Genomic DNA, 20,025 nt, shown 5'->3' with positions numbered 1-20,025 from the left:
GATGTCATCCATATAAGAAGAAAAAAGAACCCTAACGTTCTGCATCATAAATTATCCGCCATTGGTGTAGAGTAGTTAATCTTATTTATTATTATTGATTAAAATACAAGGGATGGAATGCTTACCGTTAGTGATTCCTTAGTTTTGAGGCTGAGGTGTTTGTTTTTAAATTGTGGATATAAATCTGCAGTAGCTATGTTTGGCCAGCAGGTGGCACAGGTATACCGCTGAACAGAATTCAGTCAAGGATTTTTTTTTTCATATAGAATCTGAAAAATTCTTATATTTTTGGTTGTGAGCCTAGCCTTTAACGGCTGAGCCATCTCTCCAGCCCAGAATCTGAAAAATTCTAAGCAGTTTTCACATAAAGTTAGAACGGACAGGATTTTGTTAAACGGGGGGAGGGAGTGAGTGAAAATGAGCTCTGTGTAAATTGCGGGCAGTGGGACACTACCAGTAGCTGGCAGTGGCTGTGGCTGCGGTGACTCAGGGGGCCGGAGGCTGGTGGCCCCAGGGCTGGGCTGCATGCAGGCTGGCAGCAGGCACCTGGCCAGAGCCAGGAGGACAATTATCATGGGGAGGGATGCAGAAGGCGGGGCGATGCAGGTCTCGAGGTTTTCAGGTCTTGCTGCTGCTGTTCTGGCTGCTGGTAGCCTGTGCAAATGTGACCTGATGCCTCAGGCATCTCTGTGGGTGGCCCGCGTTGTGGTTGTCAAGAGTGACTTCATCTCCCTCTTTGGTGTGGGGGCTGGCAGTGTGGGGGTGTGTGGCAAAAATCTCATTCTTGACACCAGCTGATAAGGAATATAAATGTATGCTTGATGAGGTATAGGCACTATTTATTGTGGGAAGGTACTTACAGAGAAACTGCAACTCATGTTAGTCTCACTACCTTCTGAGACCTGACCAGAATCCTGAAAAGGGAGAGAGTGCCTCTCTCCTCATTTATTTATTCATACCCCGCCCCCCGTAAGCACCCGTAGCCATGTCCAAAATGGTCAGCTGCATGGATACCTGGTTCTTTTCTGCTTCATCTCCGTTGGGATGTTCAGGTCTTGCTGGTGTAGAGTCCCAAGACTCTGGTGGTGACATATTGGTTTTCCTGTTGTTGAATGTGTTTTAATACTGTCTTTTTCCCATCCCTTCTTCCAGTGGTTGCAAGAGGAGTCTCTTCCTCCCCTTGTGGGCACCAGTCCAAGATTCCCTTCCGGTGGGTCCAAGCAGGTCCAATATTCCGATGACTGTCCTCTTCCTGTGGGTAGTGGCAGGACTAGCACTGGGGCCTTGAGACTCTAGTTGGGCTGGACAGCTGAGATAGAATCCTCCGTGTACTGTCACCAGGCCTCAAGTGGGTCCAAGCAGGGCACCGGAAGGCAGGCTTGAAACAAGCCCCTGCCTACCTTGTTCTGCAGGCAGAGAAAGGGACTAGGACGCTGGCAATCTCTGGGTGGGCTGGACTGCTGAGATGTATCCCCAGAGTGCAGTCCTCAAGCTCCCAGTGTCTTTTTATAGGCAAGTTAAGACAACTGAGGAATATTAATGACCATTGGACTGTTAATTCTTGTTTGCTTTGTATTTTTTTGTTGGTGGTGGTACTATGTGTGGATTTTACCCCTTTTTGTTCTTTTGGTGTTTGGTAATATTGGACTATCTATTGCCTATGTATTTGTGAGTACAGTTATCTCCCTTAGGTGGTAGGTTTCCTTCCAGAACTTTCTATAGGGCTGGAGTTTTGTAGGTGCATTGTCTAAACCTGGTTTTGTCATAGAATATCTTGTTTTCACCATCTATAGTGATTGATAGCTTTGCTGGGTATATTAGTCTGGCCTGGCATCCATGTACCTTTAGCGTTTTTAGAACATCTATCCAGGACCTTCAGGCTTTCAGAATTTCCATTGAGAAGTCAGATGTAATTCTGATAGGTCTACCTTTGTATATTACTTGACCTTTTTCCTTTGATGTTCTCAATATTTTTTCTTTATTCTGTACATTTGGTGTTTTGATTATTTTGTGCTGAGGGGACTTCTATTTGTGGTCCAGTCTATTTAGTGTTCTGTAAGCTTCTTGTACTTTTATAGGCATATCCTTCTTTAGGTTGGGAAAGGTTTCTTCTATGATTTTGTTAAATAAGTTTTCTGAACCTTTGAGTTGGGTTTCTTCAAATTCTTATACACCTACTATTCTTAGGTTTGGTCATTTCATAGTGTCCCATATTTCCTGGATATTTTGTGTTAGGGATTTGTTGGACTTAAGATTTTCTTTGGTCAATGAATCTATTTCTCCTAGTGTATCTTCAATGCCTGAGATTATCTCTATCATTCATTGTATTCTTTTGGTTATGCTGACATCTGTAGTTCCTGATCATTTACCCAGCTTTCTATCTCTAGCATTCCTTCAGTTTATGTTTTCTTTATTATCTCTATTTCAGGTTTCAGGTCTTGAACTGTTTCCTTCATCTGTTTGTTTGGTTTTTCTTGGCTTTCTTTAAGAGACTTGTTGATTTCTTGTACTTTTTAGTTTGGTTTTTCTTCCATTTCCTTAAGAGATTATCTCATATCAACTTTGAGGGCTTCTATCATTTTCATGAGGTTGTTTTTAAGATCATTCACTTCTACTTCATCTGCATTGAGATGTTCAGGCCTTGCTTGTGTAGAGTCTCTAGACTCTGGTGGTGACATATTGGTTTTTCTGTTGTTGAATGTGTTTTTATATTGTCTTCTTCCCATTCCTTCTTCCAGTGTTTGCAAGTGGAGTTTCTTCCTCCCCTGTTGGGTATGGGTCCAAGGTTCCCTTCTGGTGGGTACAAGCAGGTCCAATACTCCTATGGCTCTCCTCCTCCAGTGGGTGGAGGTGGGACCAGGGTGCTGGCAATCTCTTGAAGTACTGGACCACTGGGATGGGTTCCCTAGTGCTTGGTTCCCAGGCCTCAAGTTGTTCTGAGTAGATCACTGGAACTGTTTTTAATGATAATATGTTTTATATTTGCATTTCTTTTTTATTAATTTTTTAATTTTAATTTTAAATAGCTTGTTTTACATGTCAATCCCAGTTCCCTCTCTCACCCCTCCTCCCGCACCCCCCCATTCCCCCCAGCCTCCCACCCTATTGCCAATTCCTTCCACATAGGGGATATCTACAGTCTGTCATTTCACTAGGGGTAGGGTCCAGGCACTTGCCTAAGAGTCCACGCTGAGACGGCATCCCTCTTTGTGCTATGACGCACGATGTCTGTTTGTATTCCAGGGATAAACACTGATCCACTGCTCAGGGCCACATAGGTTGCCCAGGCCTCCTCACTGACACTCACATTCGGGGGGGGCCGGATCAGTCCCATGCTGGCCTCCCCGCTGTCGGTCTGGGGTCCAAGAGCTCTCCCCTGTTCAGATCAGCTGTCTCTGCTGGTTTTGCCAGCCGATTCTTTGCCAATGTGCTCATCGATCCTCTTTCTCTGTCACTGGGTTCCTTGGGTTCAGTTCAGTTCTTAACTGTGGGTGTTTGCCTCTGCTTCTATCGGTCACTGGATGAAGGCTCCCACATGGTTCATTACCAGGAATGGGCATTTGAGGTGGTCTCTCCACTATTGCTTAGCTTGCCTATTGGTGTCATCCCTTTAGATCACTAGAGGTCACACAGATGCCTGATCTGTCTTCTAACCTATAACTCCCTCTTCCCCCTATTCTACCCCCCCCCACTCAACCTTCCTGTTCCCCCATGGCCTACTCTCTCTTTCTCTTCTTCCCCTCTCTTCTTCCCAGCTCCCACTCCTCCGCACTCCTCGCCATGTTCCCCATCTGTTCAGAGGATCTTGCCTCATTCCTCTTCTCTTGGGTACTATGCATATCTTTTAGGTTCTTTCCTGTTTCCCAGACTCTCTATCAGTGGAAGTGCAGACAGGCACTATCCTGATCCATGTCTAAAATCCGTATATGAGTGAGTACATACCATGTTTGTCTTTTTTTGCGACTGGGTTACCTCACTCAGGATGGATTCTTCCAGTGCTATCCATTTACCTGTGAATTTCAAGATTCCATTGTTTTTTTCTGCTGAGTATTACTCCATTGTGTAAATGTACCACATTTTCTCTATCCACTCTTCAGTTGAGGGGCATCTAGGTTGCTTCCAGGTTCTGGCTATTACAAATAATGCTGCTGTGAACATAGTGGAGCAGATGCCCTTGTTGTGTGAATTTGTCTCAATTGGATAATGCCAATTTGGAATTGCTGGGTCTTGTGGTAGATTGATTCCAATTTTCCAGAGGAATCTCCATACTGCTTTCCAAATGGGCTATACGAGTTGGCACTCCCAACCAGCAGTGGAGTAATGTTTCCCACTCTCCATATCCTCTCCAGCATAAATTGTCTTCGGTGTTTTTGATTTTAGCCATTCTGACAGGAGTAAGATGGTATCTCAGAGTTGTTTTGATTTGCATTTCCCTGATGGCTAAGGATATTGACAACTTTCTTAAGTGTCTCTTGGCCATTTTAGACTCCTCTATTGAGAATTCTCTATTTAGTTCTGTACCCCACCTTTTAATTGGATCCTTTGGTGTTTTGGAGACTTGCTTCTTGAGTTCTTTGTAAATTTTGGAGATTAGCCCTCCATCAGATGTGGGGTTAATGAATATCTTTTCCCATTCTGTGGACTGCCTTTTTGTCTTGTTGACTGTGTCCTTTGCCTTACAGAAGCTTTGTAGTTTCTGAGGTCCCATTTGTTAATTGTTAATCTCAGTGTTTGTGCCACTGGTGTTATATTCAGGAAATGGTCTCCTGTACCAACTCGTTGAAGAGTACCTCCTACTTTCTCTTCTAAAAGTTTCAGCGTGGCTGGATTTATGTTGAGATCTTTGATCCATTTGGATTTATGTTTTATACAAGGCAATAAACATGGATCTATCAGCAGTCTTCTGCATACCAGCACCCAGTTATGCCAGCACCATTTGTTGAAGATGCTTTCTTTTCTCCATTGTATAGTTTTAGCTTCTTTGTCAAAAATCAAGTGTTCATAGGTGCGTGGGTTAAAAGCAGGGTTTTCAATTTGGTTCGGATGGTGTGGGAACACCAGACCTTGAGCAGAGACCCACTTCCCCTTCTTCCTGGGAGTAGGCAGCTGTAAGACAAAGTTTAGTAAAAACATGTTTACTAAAAACGATACAATGCCCAGGGCAATAAGTGCCTGGAAAAGGCCTTCCCACAGAAACCACCCTGACCTCGACCTTGTCCAAAGACTAACCACACCTTCAGACCCACCCACATCCACCTCTGGGGGAGAGCAGAACCAGCCAGGGTAGAGGAGAGAGCAGAAGCTTCTCTGGTGGGAGCTTTTCTTAGGAGGTTTTCTTGAACCTTTTTGGAGCCTGTTTAAAGTTTTCTTTATATCGTTGAACAAGTCTCTGTGTTGTCAATCCCCGACACCCTCCGCACGTTCTCGGACACAGGCCGCGGAGCAGATGTAACAATTGGAGGTCCTACCGAGATCGTGAAAGCGAGGTAAGTGGACGGGGTCGTCCCTTTTGCCAGCCAGGGACAGATGGAGGAAAATAGGAAAAGAAACAATGGGAAATAGTCCCTGGAAGTTTAAATTACAGTATCACGTAAAAAAGTTGCTTGAAGAACAGGGGACTACAACCATGGCAGACTTTTTAAAATGGATTGAACGAGGGAGCCCATGGTTCATTACTGGAGAAGGCTTAAATGTCCCAGATTGGGAGGATGTTTGCTATGATATTCAGAGAGCCGGGTGTGGTGGCATACGCCTTTAATCCCAACACTCAGGACGCAGAGATAGGAAGGAATGAGGCCATCCTGGTCTATAGAGCAAGGTCCAGGACAGCCTTCAAAAGGATAGAGAGAAACCCAGTCTCAAAAAAAAAAAAGAAAAGAAAAAGAAAAAAATAAAAAAAGAAATGAAAAAGAAAGGGTAAAATAAGAAATAAAATAAAAAATCTCAAGTCTTTCGCCTGATCCACTGAGGTCAGGAAAGTAAAGGGGAACTGAGAGATCTAAAAGGCTGGCCAGTAAGGCTATGCGGATGTGTTAAAAAGGGGTACCAAGCTAGGGGTACCGGATTAAATCTCCAGGCCTTCGCCTGACAAAGATCAGGAAAGTAAGGGGACCCTGAGAGATTGCCCTCAGATGGGGGTGGATTGGATTAAATCTCCAGGCCTTCGCCTGACACCAAGGTCAGGAAAGAAAGGGGAACCTGAGAGATCACCCTAAGTTAGAGGGTAGATTGGATTAAATCTCCAGGCCTTCGCCTGACACCAAGGTCAGGAAAGTAAGGGGACCCTGAGAGATCGCCCTCAGTTGAGGGGGTGGATTGGATTAAATCTCCAGGCCTTCGCCTGACACCAAGGTCAGGAAAGAAAGGGGAACCTGAGAGATCACCCTCAGTTGGAGGATGGATTAAAAGTGGGTGAATTGAAAATTGGTAACGGTTAATAAAGGAGGTACTGGTATTAAGTAAAAGAAAAAGAAAAAGACAAAGGTATATGGAATGGAAATTTTTGTTTGCATTTAAGTTCTATTTTGTGAGTCATCTCTAAAAACTTTTGGCCAAAAGCCTGGCCTCTCCACCTTGCATCTACAGAGTTACAAGGAGTAGGTACAGCTGTACCCCATGACTGTAGCTCAAATGGAGGAATGATAAAGAACATACAGGATTTTTTAACCCTTTTAGTTCAAGGATTGGCTGGAGTTGTTCTTTTACATAGATTTCAAATAAGGGAGCTTCATTGCAACAGACTAATCATGACCTAGGGAAAAAGGATGACTGAAAGATTCATGTATGTTCTGAATGTATGGTGTGGCCACACCGGTATATATGAAATGTGATTGTGAATGCGTGAGTGTGAACTGCTTATATGATTAAAAGGATACTTAAATCCCTTTAAAAATAGTTAAAAAGCTACCTAGATTGCTTTATTTATAGCCAAAAGGAACATCCAGCCAGTCTGCTAATGTTTTAACAGAAAATTTTAAGATACAAATGAGGCCTTGTCAGCTAGTGAGAGCTCTACAGGTTAGATTGGGAAAGACTACTCACAGACTTCAAATAATTTTCAAAAGTTATTTGGACACAGTATAGTTTACAATCTTTGAGTGATTTTCAGAAGTTTTTGGGAAATATTTAAAGGATATGTCCCTTTTAATGGGCATCTACAAATAATCTAAGTAGGGACCCCAATTTAACTAGATAGTTAACCAAGGAGGGTAGACAAATCCTTCTACTGTTATGGTACAGCTTCAACAGTTCAAAAAAAAATTTTTTAGAAAATATAAAAAGGGGAATAATGTCCCCAGTGCCCACGACTCATCAAATAATACACTCCTCATTTAAAACTTTTATAATGTGAATGCCAGTGAACTTCAGACAGATTCTGGCATGATGGAACTTGAGCAACCATTGCTCAGGTCAAATGGAGACATCCATGCACTAGACAGTGGAGAAGACCCTAATTTGGGGTTGAGGGCATGTTTGTGTTTTCTTGCAGGAAAAGAATAAAGCTTTGGCAGCTGTCAGACCATTTAGTGAGATGCATGGGGCAGAGAAAAACTGGACCTGAGACCATGGGAGCCTACCTAAGCCAGTTTGAGTGAGATCTCCTAAATCAGTGTTCCTGACCCTTGATGTCATCGAATCTAGAGCCCAAGAAAGAAAGAAAACAGTCGGTTCGAGATTTCCAGTTTCTCAACAGACCTGCTACATCAACCTTCCGGACCCATGAGTTTTCATCGTGAAGCCAACAGAGAAAAAAGGACCCATTTAAAGCATTCGGGCATTGGTATGGACTATGATGAGTGGCAAAAGCCTCTTTTCAGTATTTGAACAGGACATGGTCACTTGAAATATCAGACTTGGTGGTTCCTGTTTCTGGAATCGCGCCTAGGCCAGTGTATTTTTCTGGAGAAATGCAACTTGTCCTAATGCGACAAAAAGGAGACTTTGACTCAAGTTGCATAATCAGCTGACGTTAAATCAACAAACTGCATCACCACAGGAACAAATTGGTGCTCTGTGGATAGTGCAACAAGCCTATTGTTCATATTTTTCATAATGCTACATGTGTAACATCAATGATTGTACCTAATGTATCTGTGCAAGTGCACTTTCTAAATGGTTTCCTGAGCAGATCTTGAAACGATTGGAAACTTTATCAAATTGTAAATGTAAATCATATGCGGGTTACCCTTGTAACAGAATGTAAATCACGTACATGTTACCCTTGTAACAGATGAAGGCTGGTAGAATGTTATGGCCCAGATCTGGTGATGGGTATGGTGATGAAGAGGCGCTATGTCAAGGGGGGTCCTGGAAATGGTGGCAGTGGCGCTGGGCATTCTGGCTTTATGCCGAGCTCAAACGTGCCTTGTTCCAGAGGCAAGAGATCCATAACCAAGTATTGCTTAGCTTAGCCCATGGCAATCCCGATAGCCATGAAGGTTGGTTACAGATGATTTAAGGGTGGGGTGTCTCCGATGACAGGCAACCTGTGGGGAAGACCCCTCCCACCTAAGACAGGGGTTCAAGGTCCCCCGAAGACGGGAAAGGGAGGGTGACCCTACTTGACCTAAGCCAGGAGTGCCTCATTTGAAAATAAAAAGGGGTGAATTGTGGGAACACCAGACCTTGAGCAGAGACCCACTTCCCCTTCTGCCTGGGAGTAGGCAGCTGTAAGACAAAGTTTAGTAAAAACATGTTTACTAAAAACGATACAATGCCCGGGGCAATAAGTTCCTGGAAAAGGCCTTCCCACGGAAACCGCCCTGACCTCAACCTTGTCCAAAGACTAACCACACCTTCAGACCCACCCACATCCACCTCTGGGGGAGAGCAGAACCAGCCAGGGTAGAGGAGAGAGCAGAAGCTTCTCTGGTGGGAGCTTTTCTTAGGAGGTTTTCTTGAACCTTTTTGGAGCCTGTTTAAAGTTTTCTTTATATCGTTGAACAAGTCTCTGTGTTGTCAATCCCCAACACCCTCCGCACGTTCTCGGGCACAGGCCACGCAGCAGACGTGACAAGTTGGTCTACCTGTCTATTTTTGTTCCAATACCGAGCTGTTTTCAGGACTATAGCTCTGTAATAGAGCTTGAAGTCAGGTATGGTGATGCCTCCTGAAGTTCCTTCATTATATTGGGTTGTTTGGCCTTTGTTTTTCCATATAAAGTTGATCATTGTTCTTTCCAGGTCCTTGAAGAATTGTGATGGAATTTTTTATAGGGATTGCATTGAATCTGTAGACTGCTTTTGGCAAGATTGCCATTTTTATTATGCTGATCCTACCAATCCAAGAGCATGGGAGATCCTTCCATTTTCTGGTATCCTCTTTGATTTCTTTCTTTAAAGACTCAAAGTTCTTGATATACAAGTCTTTCACTTCTTTGGTTAACATTATCCCCAGATATTTGATGCTGTTTATGGCTATTGTAAAGGGTGATGTTTTTCTGATTTCTTTCTCAGTCACTTCATCATCTGTATACAATAGGGCCACTGATTTTTTTTTGAGTTTACCTTGTATCCTGCCACTTTGCTGAAGGTGTTTATCAGCTGTAGGAGTAACCATGCAGAGTTTTTCAGGTCACTTATGTAAACTATCATATCATCTGCAAATAGTGAAAGCTTTACTTCTTTTTTTCCTATTTGCTTCCCCTTGATCTCCTTTTGTTGTCTTATTGCCCTAGCTAGAACTTCAAGTACAATATTGAAGAGATATGGAGAGAGTGGACAGCCTTGTCTTGTTCCTGATTTTAGAAGAATTGCGATGAGTTTCTCTTCATTTAGTTTGATGTTAGCTGTTGGTTTACTATATATTGCTTTTATTATGTTTAGGTATGTTCCTGGTATCCCTGATCTCTCTAGGACCTTTATCATGAAGGGGTGCTGGATTTTATCAAAGGCTTTTTTAGCATCTAGTGAGATGATCATGTGGTTTTTCTTTTGCAGTTTGTTTATATTGTGGATTATATTGATAGATTTTCTAATGTTGAACCATCCCTGCATTCCTGGGATGAAGCCTACTTGATCATGGTGGATGATTTTTCTGATGTGTTCTTGAATCCGGTTTGCTTGTGTTTTATTGAGTATTTTTGCATCGATGTTCATGAGGGAAACTGGTCTGTAGTACTCTTTCTTAGTTGTGTCTTTGTGTGAATTGGGTATCAAGGTCATTGTAGCCTTGTTAAAAGAGTTTGGCAGTGAGCCTCCTGCTTGTATTGTGTGGAATACTTTAAGGAGTATTGGAATTAGCTCTTCTTTGAATTCTGGTAGAATTCTGCATTGAAGCCAACTGGGCCTGGGCTTTTTTGGTTTGGAGACTTCTGATGACTGCCTCTATTTCACTAAGGATTATAGGTCGGTTTAGATTGTTTATCTGTTCTTGATTTAGTTTTGGCAAGTGATATCTATCCAGGAAATTGTCCACTTCCTTTAAATTTTCAAATTTTGTGGAGTACAGATTTTCAAAGTATGCCCTGATGATTCTCTGGATTTCCTCAGTGTCCATTTTTATGTCCCTCTTTTCATTTCTGATTTTGTTAATTAGCGTACTCTCTCTCTGTCTTTTGGTTAGTTTAGACAAAGATTTTTCTGTCTTGCTGATTTTCTCAAAGAACCAACTCTTTGTTTTTTAATTGAATCTTCTAAATGTTTTCCTGGTTTCTACTTGATTGTTTTCAGCCCTTAATTTGATTATTTCCTGGTGTCTACCCCTCCTGGGTGAGGTTGCTTCTTTTTGTTCTAGAATATTAAGCTGTGCTATTAATTCTCTATTGTGACTCCTCTTCAGTTTCTTCATGTAGGCACTTATAAATTGTCTCAAAAAAAGAATTTATAATCAAATAAAGTATCACCTAATCTCTGTTTTATATTTACACTAGTTTAAAATATACCTGAAGTATACATCTTTCTATGGGAGCACAATGAAGCAATCTGAGCTTCATATTGCTCTTTTTCATAAGAATAATTATTTTTTAGTTCACATTGGAATTTATGGAGCTCATCACATTTACCTGTGATTCAGATCAAACTGAAAACCAAGAATCTAAATATCGAATCACATACCCGTGTCCCAAGACAATTACTGTTCTTAGTGTAGCACAGAAACTGAGGGACTCATTAGGCACAGGACCAACCTTGGAACACTATTTTCATTTTCTTGGCTACTTCCAGATATCATTGTCTTGACTATGAGCCTGCAGGGAAGGGAACCACTGGGAAAGAGACAATGGAAGAAAAGAAAACATTATTGAATGTTGAATGATAGAAAAAGTCTAAGACATTAGTAATCAACGCTTGTGATTTCCAGGATACTCAAAAGAAAGCCAGCATTCCAGCATTCTACACACTTCAACACTTTCTGTTCATTTGGTAGCACATCAGTGGGTATGAAAGTTGTACCAGGGGAAGGAAGATGAACTTAAAGTCAGGATAACAATGGACCCTTAGAAATCATGATTTTTGTTTTGAAATATGTTTAATACAAATAGATACACTTTAATTAAATAATCTCTCATTTAAGAATTAGTAGCAATGAATAAAAGAAATTTCATACTTTTTGTATACATTTCCTTATGTTTTCCTTAGAAAAATAACTTTAAAAAGCCTATCACATTTCATCTTACATTTCTATTTATTCTTTACAAATATTTTCTCATTAGTAAGTTAAATACATTTTAATAATTGTTGGGCAAGAATCTATGTAGAAGGGGCAGAGATTTTTATTCAGCTGTCTTTAGAGATCCCTTTTCCTCATGTCCTGGTTCATTTCTTTGAAGACAAGAGGACTCTCTGGACCATGGTTTTGAAGGCTTGTTTCACTTGCTGGTTCCTTAGTGTATAGATGAAGGGGTTCAAGAGAGGAGCCACTGAGGTGTTGAGCACAGCTACTCCTTTGCTTAAAGTCACTCTCTCCCTTGCAGAAGGCTTAATGTACATGAAGATGCAGCTGCCATAAGAGAGGGAGACCACTATCATATGGGAGGAACAAGTGGAAAAGGCCTTTTTCCTCTGATTTACAGAAGGAATTCTTAGAATTGTTTGAATGATATATGTGTAGGAGAGAATGATCAATGTCAAGGTGACCATGAGTGTTACCACAGCTAACATAAATGCCATGAGCTCTAGAAAGTGAGTGTTTGAGCAAGAAAGCTGCAAAATTGGAGAAGAGTCACAGATAAAGTGGTCAATTATATTGGAGGCACAGAAGTCTACCTGTAGCAGGAGGATAATTGGTGGGAAGATGATCAGGAATCCTGCAAACCATGAGCTAAAGACAAGAAGAATGCACACACGGTTGCTCATGATTGTTGTATAGTGGAGAGGCTTGCAGATGGCCACATAACGATCATAGGACATGGCAGCCAAAAGGTAAAATTCTGTCACTCCCAAGAAAATGAAGAAGAATAGCTGAGCCACACAGCCATTATAGGAAATGGTTCTGTCTCCTGTCACAATAGTCACCAGGAATCTGGGAATGCAGACAGATGTGAATGATATTTCCAGGAGTGAGAAATTGCGAAGGAAGAAATACATGGGTGTCATCAGATGGGCATCTGAGAGGGTGAGGATGATGATGGTGAGGTTTCCAGTCACACTTAGCATGTAGGTAACAAGGAGAAATGTGAAAATCACAAGCTGCCACCGTGGGTCATTTGTCAATCCAAGAAGAACAAAATCTGTTACTGATGTGGAATTTCTCACAATAGTCACTGCTTCTAAAACCATTTTCTAAATAGATGAAGAAATAAGAAATCAACTTTGCTAATAGAGAAATGAATTTGTTACCTGTGTCTGGCTTAATTTACTTACCATAGATGGATATGAAGGACATTATGATGTCATAGATGTCAAGGCGGGGTAGATCCTTATAAAGCTGGATGGATATTGCTACACAATATGTGCATGAACATAAGTAGTGTTACACATTATTTACATAGTCTATGTAATCCTAATATTATCAAAGGCCATAAATTTGTAATTATACAGGATAAATAAGCCTAGAACTAATGGATAGTGTCCATATTAACTAAAGTATACTTACTATTGTTATGTTGTTTACTAAAATTTACTTTGGAAGGAGATTTTTATGTATGCTTGCAGCAAAACAAAAAAACAATAAATAGAAGACGATGGGCAAAATGATTTTCTTTATATGGCATCATTTTAATACATATATGTATCAAGGCATATGTGTATACATTACATATCTAATGAATAAAATACCTGACTAAAAACATATACTTAAAAATCATCATTGCCATCATTGTTTAAAATTGATTTTGTGGTAAATCAAACAAAATACTTAAAAAACTATTATTACCTCATTTCATAATGATGACTTTATTTTTCTCATCATGTTCCCTTATATTTTGTCATAAGTCTATGCCCACTAAATATTCCACGAAATGAGGAAATGCATGAGGACTTATTTTTAGTGTAGTGTAGTTCCGTAAAAGATTTTCATGTACAGTGCTTTTCTCTACATTTAAAAACATTTCTCTACTTTAATTCTTTTCATCTTTACAAAATTTTATACTTTTCAAATAACTCCGTAGTTCATAGTAATGTGTCCCAGGTATGTCTGATAGACAAAGACATTTGTGTCTAACTTCAAAGTTTATGTTGCAGGGCATTTCCTGTCTGTTATAATTATTTTCTGTAAGAATCCAAGTACACTTGATTGGTTATATTTTATTTATTGCATTCTTATCTTGAGTGACATATGTAGCAATGTGTACATGAAATAACCTTATTTTATTTTGTTAGTGAGACAAGTCTTGCTATGTAGCCAATCTGGCCTTGAATTCACAGTTTCCTGCTTCAAAACCATGAACCCCATGACTGCAGATGTGACTCCTACTCCTGGCTCTAATTTTATTTTTGTAAACAACAAGTGCTCTTACCTGTTCTATTTTTTAACATTATAAATCACTTGTATGCAACATTGCTTATTTTCTTTCTATGAATAAATGATAGAGTTCAACATTCAAGACAAGTTTTCAGGAGAGAAAGATTATTTTTTTTCTTACATATTTTGTATCCACCAATCACCATGATGTCATACAAAGTTTACTTTTAACTTGTTCATTCATTCATGAAGTCATTTCCAAGATTGAGATATGTACCTGTATCCAGTCAACTTGCCCAGTCTCATCTGTCTTCTGCAATCTTCACAGGTGATACTGCTAAGAAGCAGAATGGCATTTCCTCAGCTCTAGTTGAGCACTTTGATGGGTGAATGAATTTACCTCAAAATTCTATGCACAAGTTTTCTTGTAAATGAGATGGTCTCACTTTCCATTATCAGCTCTTTGTGATTATATGACATGCAGCTTCTTGTCTGGTTTTACATGATGAATCCTAATCTTTGGTATGTACAAAATTCATGTGCAAAGCCAAAACAAAGTATATTTGCTTAGTATAGCAAATGACATTTTTTTTCAATTTTGTATAAACCTATCTCATGTTTTCCATATTCTAAAAAGTATTGCAAGCTGATAAGAATATGAAAAATTATTTAGCTACAGTAAAAATTTATTCATAATGCGAATTTTTAATTTGTATATTCAATTGAAATTGTATTGCTTAATTATATATATAAAGTATATATTGAAATTGCTTAATTGAACACAAATACTTCTTTAAAGCAAAAAATTATATTCCTGAAAAAATATACTTACTTTTTGCTAAATATTACTGGCATAGTCACTTTCATTTCTAATGGCTTATTAATTTGTTTAAATATAAGTGTTTTAGGACTTTTTGAAGGAGTTTTGTAATTGATTTCTCTTCTGCTATGCTTGTAGCAACATCTCCAGAATATTAATAATAAAATGAAATCCTAAGACATACATCAACTCATTTCTACTCATGAATCCAAATAAGACTAAGGATCTATTGCTACAAATTATACTATCTATGCTTCCTAAAGAAATAGTACTTTGATATATAAAACATAAATTATCATAAATGAAGCTAATTTCATTACTAGCCTGATGAGTGAAGTGATAATATCGGTACCAAAGCAGTTGCTATTCAGGTTAGTCCCAATTTTATGTGTTCTATTTAGCATGGACTCAAGGGGATTGACTGACTGAATAAACAAAAGACACCATGGAGATTAGATCCTCAGGATACTAAGTAGAAAATAGTGGTCCAAATTACTGTATATAATTTAGAATATATTAGATAAAAATGACCTGAAATTAAAGCAGAAAACTATAAAAAATCATTTAAAATTTATAATTAACTATATCTTTTCAAAGAGAAGAAACTAGAAATTAGAGAAATAGAGATTAGAAGCAATTAAGATTACCTGATGTTCTTGAGGTCCTGGGTTTGCTTCTCAGTCTTGCTAATGTGTTACTATGAAAGTGTTCCATTGCCTAATAGAGCTGATGATTTCATGTCAAACAAGTCGATTAAATGACCATAGTTTTTTTTTTTAGAATTTAAAGGTCTGTTTCTTAGGAATACCTTTATTATGAAGTAATATTGCAGAGAACAGAAATTCATTCTACATAGTTAAGTATAAAATTACATCATATACAATAATGAATGACTTAAGGCATTACCAAAAGGATGAAAACATAGGATAAGCTTTGGAGAATGATCTCAAAGCCACTGCCCTAACTGATTACCCACAAGAGCTACCCCTTATCAATTTAATGTTATTCCTGTGAGTTTATGACCACCTTCACCTGCTGTGATCTAACCCAGCAATATAGGTGCCTAACCATACTTGAGTTAGAAGTTCAAATCTCTTATGAGTATATCTAACTTGAAGAATGAAGTCACATTTACAATTGAAAGTGTTGGATATAATCTTTGCATGTAGATAGGCATATCTGAAGGATTTTAAAAAGTTAAAAAATGAGAAAATATTTAAAATTTTATGTTTCTAAAGAGAATGCAATTTACATAAATAATCACTACAGAAAGGCAATTGTTCTGTTATTACTATTGGGGGCATAAAGCTGTATTGTTCTTTAGAAAATTGAATGCAAATGGTTATATATCAAATCAGAACTACAATTCATAGTTATTTTTTATTAAGCAATTAGATATATGTATATAGATAGATATTTTTGTGAGTGTTTCATACCAGTGGAGAAAGTTAGTCTCCCTAATTGTCAGATAATGTAGCAAACTCATTGTAAGTTTAGGCAAGTTCCCAAAGTTACACAATTTTACTAAGATTACAAGGGCTACTAAAGAAGTAGCTGAACTGTACAGCATAGTAGCAATGAAATCTGAGGAGTGAAGCAGAAATTCTTTGTTAATTATATTGTTTAGTATAATACATTTTACTGTTGACTTAAATATTCCAATTTAAGAAAACACCAGAAGTGTTATGTTCTGGGGAATTAAAATGGTGGGCTAATGAGTAAAAAAGATTATTTTCCCTGTCTATTCCTCCAGTGGAAATCCTGGAAGTTGTAGCTTCAAAGAAGAGAGAGTGCATGCCTTGCAGTCTGTTTAATAAGTATTAAAAATCATTCTATCAGGTTTAGTGTATATGTGATGTCCATGACCGATGACCATAAGGAGTCATAGGAACTATGCACATTGAAATCTGAGTGTTAGGTTGAGCTGGCCAGCCTCTCAGTGACCCTGAGATAGCTGACCCTACCTACCCATCACTGGACAATGAGGCAGGAGAGCTGACCCTGCCCCCCATGGGAGAGCTGACTCTGAACTTGGGAGAGATGGTTCCAAACCCCATCATTGGCCCTGATGGCATGGATCTAGGAGAGCTGGTTTTACCACCCTCCTGAGAGATGTACTCCCAGTGACTAAGACTGACCAGCTCAGCTACCACCTAAACCTGCATCCTGGGCGGAGGGTTGGTCTACCCTAACATCTACCCCATCTGTGACCTGTTGGAATGTGTTTAGTGACTGGTCCTATGGAATGATGACTTTAAGATCTCTATGACTTGGGGCAACAGCAGGATATCCAAGAAGAGTTTTGGTGAGGATTCAGCGATGATGGCCTTGGACCAGACCAATGGTTAATGTAATGAACACAAAATGGGTGGGGCTGATTGGATGAAAGAATGTACTGTGTGAAATACCACAGCTCTCAATGATGATAGGATGAGTGGGGAGGCATTGAAAAGGCAAAGAAGCAAGCTGTTTTTTGTTTGTGTTGCTTTGTTATAAAAAGATTTGCTGCTGGGAAGGAATTAAGGGGTTGGAGGGGGAGAATGATGGGTGAATAGCATCAGAGTAAATTGTATACCTGTATGAAAATTTGAAAGAATAATCATGTATTTTAAAAACTTTTATCATGGAATTATGTGCAGGAGAAGTCTATGTTTTTGTAGAAGCTTAGCAAAACAAAAACAAAAATAAAAGCAAAATATCTCCCCAAACGCTAACAAACCCCAAACCAATCTGAAAATAAAAGATGTTTGAGGACAATAGCAACAGTTTTAATGAAAATTATATGGAAAATGGAAATAAATATTAATTTTAAGAATATTGATAATTAGATCAGAGAGTAGATACTTTGAGATTTCAATTTGTTTATTATTTTAACAAATAATTTTAAGAAATGAGTATGTTTAACAAGTCCTTTGGGAAACAATAATGAGTAAAATGCTCTCTTTGTTTTAAAAGTAGCATAATTGTTAATAGGTATGGTTTTAAAACTTAAATTCCTTTGTCTTATAAAAATTCCTTTATATGGATGATGGTAACTGTGCTGTTCTAGTGTATTAACTTTGTGATGTGTATTTATGAGACTGATGTGGCACCTGTTGCCTAGGCTCCTTGATCAAATGCACTTATAAAAGATAGCAGTACATTTTATATACACAAAGCAAAAAAAGAAAACAAAAATCCAAGTTTGGGGTTACATGACCTTGAAAATTCTAACAGAGGTGATCCAACATCAGAGAGCATTAAGGCTCACTGAAAAGACAACGGAGAATAGATAAGCAGTAGCTATAAGTGAGATAATTAATCACAAGATACATAGTTTCTATAGATGGCTGGAGTGGGAGGTTTAGATAAATACAGAAATGATAGTTTTGGACACAAGATAAAGTGAAATGCAATGCAATGAAGTGTGCTATCGTCATGCTGTCACATTTGAGATTATTGAGAAAAGAGTAATTATTACTTTTTATTATAGTAATTACTGAGTTCCCTAAAGCTTAGGGAATGCTAAACTTATATAACTAAATGAATTTATTTGTTGTCCAATATATTTAAGTCTAATTTCAAAGGAGTAATTTTTGACTCTTGAACATCTGTTTTGTCTGTGAATATTCATTTGTAAACATCTCTATCAGCCTACCCTGATGTTTTGTATGTGCTGCTTAGTGCTTTTATGGAGGCATAAGTCATCTCAATAGCAGTTAATTCTGAAAATCTAAGATTTCTGTGTATATTTTCATTTTGTAAGGTGTCTCCCTTTCCATGGGACTTGATCCAATGGCTTGCTTGTCAAATTATCTTCTTGACAGGAATTTCTGTTCAGACTTATATTGGCCATGCATTATGGCTTATTTCCTATTATCTTCTTTGCTTCTTCTTTAAATTAAAGAGAAAACATTTTCACTTAAAAGGGACTGCTCAAATTTTAGACAGGAAAAACCTTCAATATTTCTCAAAACATAATGTTCACACAATGGAAAATAGTTATCATATTGCTTTCCTTAGTTTAAAAAAGTGAATGAATAAAAGAAACTATTTCATAGATATGGAGTAATTGTTATTCTCCTCTTTCTATTCAATTCCTTGGGATTTATTACACTATAACTTTTACAACTCTGTGGTTTTCAGTCTTGGTAACCTTTGGCAGAGCATCCACTCAGTCATGTTTATTATTATACTGCGAATAATTTCAGGGTAATACAGACATTGCAGGCAATTATTTTATTTACTGATATAGAACTTGGTATTTTTTGGATGGAAAGGGTTTATTAGGCTTACGCTTTAGCATTGCTGTTCATCACTGAAGGAAGTCAGGTCAGGAACTCAAACAGGGCAGGATCTGATGTACGGGCCATGGAGGCATGCTGCTTACTGGCTTGTTTTCCATGCCTTGCTCAGACTGCTTTCTTATAGAGCCCAGAACCACCAGCCTAAGGATAAGGATGGCACCACCCACCAGGGGCTGGGCCCTCCCTCATTGATCACTAATTGAGAGTATGGATCTCATGGAGTCATTTCCTCAACTGAGGCTCCTTTCTCTTTGTCAAGTTGACACAAAACCATCCAGTACAGGGAACAAGAAGAAGGTTTGAAAATACCCTCCCAGTCTCACCATCCTATAAGTACAGAGAAATTTCCTGGCAGAGCCGCTTGGTGGATAAATTTAATCCTCTTCTTTATGAGTGATTCCTGCCTCTGCATGTGAGTTGTCAGAGAAACTTTCTCTGATCTCACTCGACTCGGGAACTTGCCACATCTTCCATCTCCTGTGGTCCTCACCTTCTCCTTTCCAGTACTTTCCTGCTTCTCTCTATGTATTGGTCTGACTCCATGACTTCCTTTAGTTTGCTATGAGAGTGTGAATAACACACAGAAGGAGGCTGTGAGAGCCAGTGCCGGATTCAGCACTCTCTTTCCTCTGCTGTTACAAAAGCCAGCGTTGAAATGTAGCCACCATACTTGTGGGGTCCTCGGTGACAATGAGGAAGGCCTTCCTGGTGATTCACAACGGGTACACCTGAGCCTACTGGCCGATTGTTCATCTTCCCTTTCTGACCTTTGGGGTGCACGTCCACACATGCTGCTGCTCTCTGCTTCCTCACCTGGCCACCACACTCAGCTCCTCATCCAGATCCCTGAAGATCTGGAGCTTCTCAGCCCTGCTGCCCTCATGCAGGACCTCTCTCATGTCTTAACTTTGTCTTAAAAAAGGAAAATGGTGGCCCATGAGAAGGAATTAGAAACACGGTTGTGGTCATTGTCAGTAGCTTCAGTACAAAGTAGAAGCCTGTGTTAGATCTTTCTTTTTTATTCTTCTCTCATAAGATATGTTCCAACCACAGTTTCTCCTCCCTCCACTCCTTCCAGTC

The 20,025-nt window shown here is 39.2% G+C and overlaps 1 protein-coding gene across 1 annotated transcript; it reads right to left on the bottom strand.

Annotated features, from left to right (window-relative positions):
* Positions 1-11,753: 11,753 nt before the first annotated feature.
* LOC101826032 (olfactory receptor 6C75) lies at positions 11,754-12,734 on the bottom strand. The gene has a single exon (XM_005079806.2). It carries the CDS (start codon positions 12,714-12,716, stop codon positions 11,754-11,756), a length of 963 nt encoding a protein of 320 aa, XP_005079863.1. The 5' UTR covers positions 12,717-12,734.
* Between the last annotated feature and the right edge of the window lie 7,291 nt (positions 12,735-20,025).

This window comes from Mesocricetus auratus, unplaced genomic scaffold (genome assembly GCF_017639785.1).
Source record: "Mesocricetus auratus isolate SY011 unplaced genomic scaffold, BCM_Maur_2.0 Super-Scaffold_100011, whole genome shotgun sequence".
NCBI classification, from domain to species: domain Eukaryota; kingdom Metazoa; phylum Chordata; class Mammalia; order Rodentia; family Cricetidae; genus Mesocricetus; species Mesocricetus auratus.
Note: the sequence above shows the minus strand (reverse complement) of the source record. Positions and strands in the feature narration are given on the sequence as shown.

Bases quoted from the DNA above. Each gene is read 5' to 3' on its own strand.
- LOC101826032 (XM_005079806.2), bottom strand. From the start codon at position 12,716: ATGGTTTTAGAAGCAGTGACTATTGTGAGAAATTCCACATCAGTAACA.